At 39.9% G+C, this 12,236-nt stretch overlaps 1 protein-coding gene across 3 annotated transcripts in view; it reads left to right on the top strand.

The window, feature by feature from the left end:
- Window positions 1-12: 12 nt before the first annotated feature.
- WDR25 (WD repeat domain 25) overlaps window positions 13-12,236 on the top strand; it is a 95,888-nt gene continuing 83,664 nt past the window's right edge. For 2 of the 3 annotated variants that reach the window (XM_088149842.1, XM_025170041.2), the window contains exons 1-2: window positions 13-141; window positions 1,787-2,484. In XM_088149842.1, coding sequence (XP_088005968.1) covers window positions 1,795-2,484 — 690 coding nt within the window. In that variant the 5' untranslated portion in view covers window positions 13-141; window positions 1,787-1,794. Of the gene's footprint in view, window positions 142-1,723; window positions 2,485-12,236 lie in introns of all 3 variants that reach the window. The other variant, XM_088149841.1, reaches the window with a different exon arrangement.

Below are 12,236 nucleotides of genomic sequence, written 5' to 3'. Positions count from 1 at the left end.
AAGAAAGACGGATGACGCTCGTGAGAGTAAAATAGGAACGCTTGAGACCAAGTCGAGTTTCCTAGGGGAGATTTTTCTGAGGGAAGGATGTGGCCACGCTGCGAGCTGATTTAAACTGATGTCAGAGGAGGCTACTTTCAGGTAGTGTTGCTGTAAAGTGGATCCCCCTTTAGGTCAATGGCTTGAGTCACTAAGCTTTTTCTTCCTTATTCGCTCATCCCCGGCCCAGTCAGGATCTGTTTTAATGGCGTCGGTTGCAGTTGGTATCAATCAAGATCCAGAACGGCCTTTGCCTGTTCTAAGAGGGGAAATAAATGTACTGAAGCACGTTTTCTGAATGTCTTTGTTTTCCAAACAGGCTGGCCAGGTACAAAGAGGACAGAGTTTCAGACTCATTACCAATGGTATAATTCTCCTGTGACACTCCACCTGCTAAACTGCCCTGTGATAACGATGCAGGAGCTCACTTATCCTTGCCTTTCCCTACATCTACTTCCTTCAACCATGCCAAGTGTAGTTACTTTTTCTAGTCCATCATCTACTTGTATGACGTGACCTAAGTAGTTCTTGCTTGCTGATGATGCTCTTTACTTCTCTAGCACATTAATCTTTTTAATGCTTAATCAATTTTTGGACTCAAGAAAACAGAACTACCACTTTTGCCATCAGCTGTAAGTTCAGCTAAGCATGCTGGTTAACATGATTGTCTTTTTAGTATTTAACAACCTAGAATTTTCACTTTCCATGTTTACTTTCATAGTGAGTACTTCTTAATCCAAGGCTTTTTACTTCAGGAGAACAGGTAGTATCATCTCATATCTCAAAATGTTAATGTTTCAGTATTCTTTTAAGCTAACTGGCTAGTGTAAAATTTATGTTTATATACCCTGTCAGACATAGTCCTGAGTTCACACTGCTATATCTATTGACATATCAGTTCATTTAATTGAACATAGGCTGAACTTGCTTTTTATAAAATCAGAAGTGTTGGTTCCATGACAGTTTTTCTATTCAGCAAATGAGTAGAATTATCTTGGAGTTGGAAAAAGGCAATGTGTGGGTCAGATTAGTATGTTTAGCCTGTCATTTTATTGATTATACAGTATCTCCAAGATCACCTTATTCAGCTGAAATCAACCAGCCTAGTATGATCAGACAGGGAGAGGCTTTTGATTATTCTGCAGTTTTGCAAAATCAGATGGTGAAATGAAGAGGAGGTGCTGTTTCATATTAGCACTAACTTTATAGGACAGTCTTCCTCTAAATGTTAGGTTGTTCTCCTTCTGGAGAGCTGTGAAGACAGAATTGTTCTGGAGAGCCTTTGATGATTGATGTTAATTCTGAATGGAGATGTATACATTTTTCATATGGGTTTTTAGTCAGGTTATTTCTGAATTATTATATGTTTTTATATTACCATGGATGTTTTAATGTTTAATGTCAGAAGTATTATAGCAGCTGTATTAATGTTTACTGTGGATGTTATGCTTAAACTTGTTTTATCACAGATGTTTTATATGTGTTGCTGCTATTGGTGTTTTATATTTGATTTGGACTGTTGCTGTGAGTCCATGCATATTTGGCAGCATATAACTTGAATAAATAAAAAATACGCTAATTAAAAATTTAAAAATACAAGTACTAAACCCTGGAAATGAATTATGTAGGCTTTTGTAAGTAAGAAAGATCCTGAACAATTATTTCATTGTTCCTTTCATTATAGAAAATACTCTTTGTTCATGAGAATCCAAAGACATATATTTCAAGTTTTTTTTTTCCCCCATAGCTGACATAATGAATTTTTCACTTGTTGCTTATGATGATTCGGATTCTGAAGCAGAGACTGGAAGATCTGGAGATGCTATTAGCAGTGAAATTAATCTAACAGATTGTACTGTGAGTTTTGTTCAGCCCAGTGGTGACTTAAATACTATTTCTGAGGCAAAAATCCAATCTGTGGAATATACGGGCAGCTCCAGAAAGAACATGTGTTATGAGGATACCTTTCAACAGTATCTACAACCTAATGAAAAGTCAGCAGTAGCAGCTCATCCCCAGAAATTGTACCCTGCTACTTTGAAAAAAGCGAGCAGTAAGTATACCCAGCCATTAAACCCTTTATTGGAACCTAAAATACCTTCTGGAAATGCAAATGCTCAGAAGAGGATGTGTGATGATGGAAATGAAACTATTCAAAAACTGAGACCATATATTTCAAAAAAACTGCGACAGGAAAAACATGAATATCACAAAGAAAGCATACATTCTCCAATTAAATTTAGTACAGCTGAAGATAAAATGTCAATCACAGTTTCCCAATATATTATGCCATACATAGGATCAAAATATACAGTTACTGAAATTCCAAAGAAACTGGTGTTTCACATGGCTGAGCATAGTGGTCCAGTTAATGCAGTTCGCTGGTGTCCTCTGCAGAGGTGGAGCCATATGTTGCTTTCTGCATCTATGGATAAAACTGTCAAGGTAACTTATTGCAGTATAAATGCCTTTAATTTAACTGTTACTTGTATGATGATTGAAGGCCCCTAAGCCTTTTTCCAAGCTGTTTTAAACAAAACATAATAATCTGTCCACTGTCCATAACAGTCTACATTTACTTAAGTTTAAATTGTCTGTTGATGAATATTGTCTGTAAATTTTGTGGGAGTGAAGAATGGTGATACCAGTTTCAGCAAGTTCTTGCCGATGGGGTAATGGAAGAAGCAAAGACTCCATAGCAGTTGCAAGAGACCAAGGCCAGTCAGACGTAGCCTCGCGTGGACAGTGGGCACTATCCCTCTTGCTTCCAAAGCTGTGTTTGTTTTTTGAGGGGCTGGGGGTGGAGGGCATAGAGTCATGATACAGGTGCATATTTTTTAATCCTTCTCCAAATACAGGAAAAGCACTAGTTCTTGCAGTTTTCTGTATTATTACACAAAGGAAATCCCACAGTTTCAAATTAGATAAACTTCCATTTTTGTGCGTAGGATCGTTACATCTTTTAGGCATCTGCTTAGACCTGTCTATTCTGCTTGGTCTTTCCCTATATGAATATTGGATGGATGGTTTGTTTTCTTTTCATTTCTCACTTTTAAAATGAAGATTATTTGTTTTAATGTACGGGGGGGGGAGGGTTTGGTCATATTTTAATTCAGGTTTACTACAGTCAGCTGCAGGATGTAATTGTATGGGAATTGGGAACTATAGTAAACAAATAATAATTACATTCCATAGTATTTTGGACACATTTTGCAAAGACCCAGCTCCCTAGCAAATGCTGGGAAAGATAATAAAGAACGAAAAGAGCAGCAGCAAGGTGGAGGGACTTAATTAATGTGGCAATAGGTGAACTGTTGGAAGACTTGAAGGATCATCCTGGAGAAAGTCAGTCTGTGTGTTGCTAAAGAGTTGACACAGACCTGATGAAACAAAATAACAATCAGCTCATTTATCCAGGATTGCTGGGTTCTAATGGCTCTGAGAGCTAGAAAGCGAAAGAGCCTCTGGGTACCCAGCTTCCCTCCCAGGTATGACTGGTAAGGATAGCAGATACTCCTTGGTCTTGGGAATTGAGGGGCTTGGATATAGGGATGGGGCTGCTGTTGAGGGGATGGGGGCAAACCAAAATATTATGGTGGTGATGGGCATGGGGAGATATGGTGGGAGATGGGCAGCAGGCCATTCCTGGGGACTACGGGACCATTGTTTGTTACTGTTCTTGCGTTCTAGCTCCTCAGACTCAGCCCTGATACCCTGTCAGCAGACCTTCAGAAGCTCTGGTCTCTGGCTGCTGCTTCTAAATGCCAAGTCAGTCTGTAATAAGGCCTCCCTCATCAGTGATTTAATCACTGATAAGAGGGATGACCTGGCATGCATCACAGACCTGTCTGGATTTGGAGGGGGGAGTAGCCCTCACAGAGCGATGCCCAGCCGGGTTTCGAGTGTGGCATCAGCCACGAGTCTGGGGCAGGGGTGGAGGTGTGGCGATTGTCATCTGGGAATCTCTTACAGCTTCAGGGGTGCTGCACCACAGATCACCAGATGTGAGACCCTGTTCATTAAGTTGGGCTCTAGGGATCAGTTGGGACTGCTACTGTTGTACCAGCCTCCCTGCTGCACAGCAACTTTCCTGCCTGAGCACCTTGACGCCATTTCTGGGTTGGCAGTGGAATTCCCCAGGTTTATGGTCTTGGGGGACTTCAATCTGCCTTCTCTAGGGGTGGGGTCTTAGAGGGCTTGGGAGTTCATGGCCACCATGATGGCCATGGGCCTATCCCAATCATCCACAGCCTGACGTGGAACAGTGGTCATACGCTGGATCTGGTGTTCCTGTTGGAGCAGTGGCTATGTGATCTGAAATTGGGGGAGCTTTTGGTGTCCCTCTTGTCATGGTGAGATCACGACCTGATTACAGTGGGATTCCCTAGTGCCACTCTCCACTGCAGGGAGGCTGGACCCATTAGATCTGTCTGCCCCCGGCGACTAATGGACCTGGATGGGTTCCAGAGGGAGCTGGGGGTTGTTCCTGCTAGTCTGCTGCATGGCCCATCTGAAGCCTTGGTCGCTGCTTGCAATAAAGGGGCAGCTGAGGCTTTGGATCGGATTGTGCCCATGTGACCTCTCCCCTCTTAGGGATCCTGGCACTCTCTATGGTTTACAGAAGAGCTAAGGGAGAGGAAGCAAGGGAAGAGATGTCTAGAGCATCGCTGGTGCTCGACATGGGAAGAACTCGACTGAACATGGGTTAGAGCTGCTTTAATGCCTACGTAGCATTGATAAGGGTGGCGAAGCGTAATTAGTCCTAGCGATGGTTAATGTACAGTATCTTTGAGTGAGGGGGTTGTTCCCTCACCTCTTAAGGAAGCCTTGGTTCACCCCCTCCTCAAGAGGCCATCGCTAGACCCCACTATACTGGACAATTTTTGTCCAGTATCTAACCTCCCCTTTTTGGGGAAGGTGATTGAGAAGGTAGTTGTGCAACAGCTTCAGAGGACCTTGGATGAAGCTGATTATCTGGATCCCTTTCAGTTGGGATTCAGACCTGGGTATGGGATGGAGACAGCATTGGTCGCGCTTTTGGATGATCTCTGGCGAGGGCGGGATGGGGGTTGTGCATCCATCCTTGCCCTACTTGACCTCTCTGTGGCTTTCGATACCATCAACCATGGTATCCTTCTGGATCGGCTCAGAAGATTGGGGGTGGGTGGCACTGTGTTGTGCTGGTTCACCTCCTTCCTCCGGGGTTGATTCCAGACAGGGTGGTTGGGGAGGAGAGATCCTTCCCTCGGTCCCTGTTATGTGGGGTTCCGCAGGGTTTGGTGCTCTCCCCCCTCCTATTTAACATCTACATGAGGCCACTGGGTGAGCTCATCCGTTGCCATGGGGTGAAGTATCATCAGTATGCTGATGATACCCAATTATACATCTCTGCCCCTGGCAAATTAAGCGATGCTGTGAATGTCTTATCCTGGTGCCTGGAGTTTGTGAGGGTCTGGATGGGGAACAACAGACTTCAACTGAACCTTGGCAAGACTGAGTGGCTTTGGGTTTTGGGGCCTTCTGGTGCTAGGGCTATGCCATCTTTGGTATTGAATGGGGTTGCACTGCCCCAGTCACACCCTGTGCACAATCTGGGGGTTCTCCTGGACTCACGACTCCTGCTCAAAGAGCAGGTGGCAGTCGTGGCTAGGAGGGCCTTTGCACAGCTTTGTGTTGTGTGTCAGTTGTGCTCATTCCTAGATCAGAAGGACCTAATCACTGTCACCTCCTGTTTGGATTTCTGTAATGCCTCTACATGGGGCTGCCCTTGAAGAGTATCTGGAAGCTTCAGCTGTGCAAAATGCAGCAGTGCGGGCAGTTATGGGTGTCCCTAGGATGGTACATGTTACACCTCTGCTCCACAAGCTGCACTGGTTGCCAGTTTGCTTCTGGGTCCAATTCAAGGGGCTGATTTTGATCTTTAAAGTCCTTCATGGCATGGGGCTGGGTTACCTAAGGGACTGCCTCTCCCCAATTACATCTGCCCGTCCCATCAGGTCTGGCAGAGAAGGCATGCTGTGGGTCCCGTCTGCCAGAGAATTACATTTGGTGGGTTCTTCTCTGCCATGGCGGACGCCTTGTGGAATTTTCTCCCCCTAGAAATGAGATTAGCTCCATCCCTCTTAACATTCCACAAGTCTCTCAAGACCTGGTTATGTGATCAGGCCTGGGGCTCCCAGGGGACCCAGGAGATTTTGCGATGGCTCCCTTATTAATTTTATCCCCTCCTGTTTTCTGTGCTTTTATAGCTTTTTATTTGCAATTGCTTTTATGTATTTATTCTTTTTAATTGTTGTACGCCACCCAGAGTCACTTTGTGTGAGATGGGCAGCTATATAAATATGATAGATAGATAGATAGATAGATAGATAGATAGATAGATAGATAGATAGATAGATAGATAGATAGATAAGCTCTTTTGAAGTAAGTGGCACTGACTTCTGAGAACATATATGATTTCAATGTTAACATTAGAGAATGAGATATCAGTGGTGGTGCAGAGTACAGAAAGGTCAATTTAGACTTTGGAGGTTTGGCTTTAAATTCCATCTTAGAGGAATGATTTGAAATAATCTTAATTCTATAGAATAAAAATAATAAAGAACAGTTTCATAATATAGTTGTGATTTGGTTCAATGGAGTTCTGGAAAAAATGTTTGTTTATTTTATTTTAAATTGTTACTTGCATAGAACCTAAGAGATGGGTGGAATATGGAAATAACCAAAGCCTGGATTTGTTTAAAAGTATATTCCACAGGAATTTAATGGAGTTTGAATGTAGACTGAATAATTACTTAATTAAATTATACAAGCATCTTTATATCGAATTGGATATTTTTCTCCCATTGGGTCCAATGGTTCCTAGTCTTGTTACAAAGTCTTGGGAGGATGGTTGGTTATCCATATCTGTCTATTTTTGTATAGTTTAATTTTATTGACTATGTAAATACAATTCAAAGGCTCAGTGCTACATATTGTGCAAACACAAAGAAGGCCTAATTATTCTTCCAAAGTATTCCAGCTGCTATAAAATTGCATATCTATTTTTCTTCCTTGTGTGGTAAAGTTAAGTTTATCTTGTAGAATCATAAATAGTTAAGGTGTATGGAATGGAATCTAGCAATTTATCTAGCAAATGACTAGCATGAATATTATCATTAGATAGCATTGATATGCTGAAAACTCTTTTGTCGCTCCAGGAACTATTAGATTCTATTCAATTATTGCAAAATGAGAAAGCTTCTGGCCCAGATAGCTTTTCAGGAGAATGGTATAAGGCATTTTTAGGTCTGTTGGCTCCTATACCTTTGGAGGTATACAATGAATCTTTTAAGGATGGTAAATTGCCATCATCATTCTCTGAGGCATATATAAGATTGATTTTAAAACCAGATAAGGATCCTAAATTTTGTGCCAGTTATAGACACTAAGATCTTAACTACCATACTGGATAGATGTTTGCAGAAGATCTTATAAGATATAATTCATCCCGCACATTCTGGGTTTATCAAAAATCATCAGGCATCAGATAATTTACGGTTACTAGTTGATATAATGGATATAGCCAAGGATAGAATTGACTGCAGTATTAGTATTTTTAGATGCAGAAAAAGCCTTAGATTTAGTTCAGATTAAATTCTTAAAGCAAGTGATGATTAGATATGGGTTTCCGTAGGATTTTGTCCAGTGGATTGAGATTTGCTATTTATTTATTTACACAATTTATTAGCCACCCATCTTCAAGCGACTTTGGGTGGTGTACAACAGAATTAAAAACAATCAATAAATACAAGTATAAAAATATAAAAAACCAAACTAAAACAAAAAATAATAAGTGAAGAGATGTTAAAAATAACAGAGCCACCTCACTCGATCACCTGTCCCCCAGTGTCCCCTGGCCTACTGGCACAACCTTGAGGGACCTCTGGAAGCCCAATAGTGATGAGGCCAACCTCATCTCAGGGGGAAGAAGATTCCATAGCACGGGCACCACAGCAGAAAAGGCCTACTGCCTAGAGCCCCCCAAATGTTGCAAATTTATAATAAATGATCTCAGATTCTTTTGTATTACAATGTGGTACAGGCAGGGCTGCCCACTTTCTCCCTTGCTATTTAATTTGATTCTTAAACCTTTGACTGCCATTGTAAGGCAGTCTTTAGATATTAAGGTATTATTATATTGGCAGGTTATGAATATAAATTATTTCTGTATGCTGATGATATATTGACAATTTTGGATCAATATTCTACTTCTTTGCCTAATTTTATAAAGGTTGCGCAGTATTTTGGAAAGTATTCTGGTTATAAGATAAATTGGGATAAATCTAGTTTGCTTCCCCTGGGTCCTAGTATATCAATACAGATATGTAGAGAGATGAGATTTATGATTTCTATTGATTATATTAAATATAGCCAAAGATATTTCTAAATATGTGGAAATAAATATGTTGAAACTTTTAGAAAAGGTTGAAATGGATGTTAATAGATGGCCTCAAATTCCTGTAAGCTTGTGGGACAAAGTAAATGTTATTAAAATAAACATTGTCCCTTGTTTGATTTATGTTCTTAGAAGTATTCCTATATTAATACTGAATAAATAGTTCCTTTTGACTGATAAATTATTCAGGAAATTTATTTGGAAAAGTGGATCACCAAGGTTTTCTTTAGCTAAATTGAGGTTAGCATTTGAAGAAGGTGGTTTGAATTTATCCGATCTGCAAAAATACCATTGGAATGAAAATATAATGTAATATTAACCCTTATGGGCTAAGATGGAAACTTATTACAGGTAGTCCTCACTTACCAACCACAATAGGGACTTGCAACTCTGTCACTAAGCAATGTGGTCATTAAGTGCAATGTCATGTGACCACGCTGATTTATGATGTCAGTTCCATCAGTTCCAGTTGCGGTTGTTAAGCAAATCACTGTGGGTCATTAAGCACAATGTCACGTGACTGCAACTTGCAACTTCCTGCTGGCTTCCCCATTGATTTTGCTTGTCAGAAGCCAGCTGTGAAGGTCGCAAATAGCAATCATGTGACCGCTGCGACCGTTATAAATGCACACCGGTTGCCAAGTGCCGAAATCATGATCACGTGACCATGGGGATGCTGTGATGGCTGCATCTTCAAGGACCAGTCATAAGTCTATTTTCAGCGCCATCGTAAGTTCAAACAGTCACTGAATGAGCAGTTGGTAAGCGAGGACTACTTATATCTATTTCCTTTGCAATCATGGCAAGTATAGCAAAAAAGGTGTTTTGTTTCTAGGAGTATGAGCGGTGAGAAATCTTTGGGCCTGTCAGTCCTTCAAAGTAGTCCAGACAAGCACCAACCATGAGCGCTAACACTACTTTTATTGTAAGGTTACAGTGGCACAATCTTGCAAATCTGAAAGTACATCTCTCCACCTTCGCCTTTACAGTCCAAGAAACTAGGGAGGCTCCCTTCTGAGACATTTGCCATGGCCCCATTCCTTCTCTGGGCTAAGCTGCCTCTTATCTGACTATTGCCTAGTCTGTGGTGGCTGCTGCTGCTGCTGCTGCTGCTGCTGCTCCTCCTCCTCCTCCTCCTGTCTCTCAAGGACATTCTCACAGACTATTACAGGGCCACACTGGGATGTAAATTGAGTTGTGATAATGAGACTCATGAATATCTAACAAAGTAGAAAAATTGGAAAGCTTGGGCGGAAGTTGGGATTATGACTTTAAATCAACTACTGTGTAATGACAATTTTAAAGATTTTTCCTGACTTTAAATTGAATGTGGTGTTCCCAGTTTGCAACAGTGGAGGTATCTTCAGCTAAACATGTTCTAACATATCAATATGGAGCAGATGTTTGGCTGCCTCAAAGACACCTAAGTTGCTTTCTTGCCTGATGGAATCCATTACACACATAAAAATCTATCACATATCTGTATCAAAAGCTCAAGGCAATGTTTTCTACCAATCAAAGGATACAGCAATATGTGTTACTATGGCAGAGATTCTGTGATATCTTACAATAATATCTTGCATTTTTCATATTATAGTAGTGAATTCATTGGTAAATCAGTGACTATTGATAAGTATAAAATATAAGATAGATTTTTTTTCTTTTCCTTCCCGTACTTTTAATTTTTTTAATTTTCTTTTTTTTAAGATAAAAATTGTTTGTTGCAAAAATAAAGATATTAAACTTTAAAAAATGGCGAGCATGAAAATATATCAAATACTTGAACGATTACTCTGCTACTCTAAGCTGGGACGTCTCTTTAGTCCTGTTGTAAGCATTAGTTGCCATTGCTATTCTAAATACAGGTAGTCCTCATTTAGCGACTGCCTTGTTTAGCGAATGTTCACAGTTACAGTGGTGATAAAAAGTAACATTACAACTAATCCTCACATTTACGACCTTTGTAGGTCTGTAAAGCAAAGGAAAGCTGAAGTAAAATCATGAGCACAGTTGCGATTTCACCTAGTGACTGCTTTGCTTAATGCCTGAATTGCCGGTCCTAATTGTGGTTGCTAAATGAGGACTAACTGTGTTCTGAATGCCTGGGTTCATAGATTTAGTTTGATTTATAGAGCTGCCCCACTTGCACAACAACAGCTTACATTTAGTCTAAAAAGCATAAAACAAACAAAACCACATTAAAAACCCCGCAGCACAACTTAAGTGAAACAATCACAACATACGGAATTCAAAACCATTCCAGGTTGGACTCATTCAGCGTTCTAGTCCAACATCTAGGGGAACAACAAAGTTTTCAAGGCCAACAAGGTCAGGGCCATCTGGATCTTGGGGGGTATGCTGTTCCACTAAGCCATAGTTTTGTTTATTTAGTTTTGGCTTGATGTCAGACACCAACCATTATGGCTTATAAGCTTGTGTGAACTAGACTAATGTTTAAGAAAACATGATTTTCTTAAACAAGCATAGTTAAGTTCACACATGCTTATAAGCCATATGTTTGTTTAAGAAAACATGGTTTTCTTAAACCATTGGTTAACATGAACTGTGAGCCCAGCTAATGAGTTTTTATCAACATACAAAGTATTATGTTCTTGCTTTATAAACAGGTAAGTTATATAGGATAGTGTACAATTTATATAGACACAGCAATCATAATTTTGATTTAAAATCTGTTTTATTGTTTTCACTGGCAAGAGTGTAGAGATAAATAGGTTATTATTTGCTAGACTGTCAGAAGATGAAAGTTCTGTATACTGAGCAGATATTTGTTCCATCTAATATAACAGCAGCTACTCTAATTGGGAATAACTCTCCAAATAGTTCTTACAAATATTTTACACTGTTCGCAGTTGGTTCAAATGCAAGAATCTTCTTGACATGTGGTGCTTGAGATCCTAGAACTTGAAATTATCTTGCTTCATTTGTTAACCTTCTGTATGTATTCTAACCTGTTGTTTCATCTGTTACCTTCCCAGTGATCTTAATTATTTCATACTACATACAGTTACAGGAGCTATAGTTCATAGTCTTTACAGGAGTGTTTTTCAAACTTGTCACCTTTAAGATGGGTGGACTTCAATTCCCAGAATTCCATAGCCAAATGGGGAATTCTGGAAGTTGAAGTCCACACACTAGTCCAACATCCAGGGGAAAAACAAAGTTTTCAAGGCCAAGTTGAGAAGTTTGAAAAACACTGCTTTTTGAGGCACCAGCATATCATTTTTGATATTGGATTCTTTTTCTAAATCTCATATTCCTGTGCTGAATCTATAAAAGTATAGTCAACTGCAAAGCTCTGTTCTTTTGTACTGAATCAACTCAGCCTCTTATTCCAGAATTAAAAAAAGACCTCTCGCCATCAAGAATGATACAGCATTTCTAATTTGACTGTGACTTCTTGTGACCTATTATAAACTAGTTTCCTTTAAACATGCCTTTCTTTTGATTGATATTAAATGGCTGCTCATAAATCAGCCTTGTAATTAAAGCACTTAAGATGCTGCTTAGGTTTACTGTAGTGACATTTACAAAGTTTTAGTGAAAGGCTTCTGTGGTGTCCTGCTGTTAATTCTAGTGATTCACATCAGCAGATGAATACTGCTGTTTTGCTGTTCCTGATGCCTCTTTTCTAATTTTTTTAAAAAGCTATTGAACTTATTTATTTATTTATACAATTTATTAGCCCCCTTCAAAAAAAAGGAGGAGTTACCCTCTTCAGAAAAAAGTAGATAATTTTTAG

The sequence above is a fragment of the Python bivittatus genome, unplaced genomic scaffold (assembly GCF_059951505.1).
Source record: "Python bivittatus isolate LINGU-HERP-01145 unplaced genomic scaffold, Pbiv_v1 ctg000580_np1212, whole genome shotgun sequence".
Lineage (NCBI taxonomy): Eukaryota > Metazoa > Chordata > Lepidosauria > Squamata > Pythonidae > Python > Python bivittatus.
This window is presented reverse-complemented; position numbering and strand designations above follow the sequence as displayed.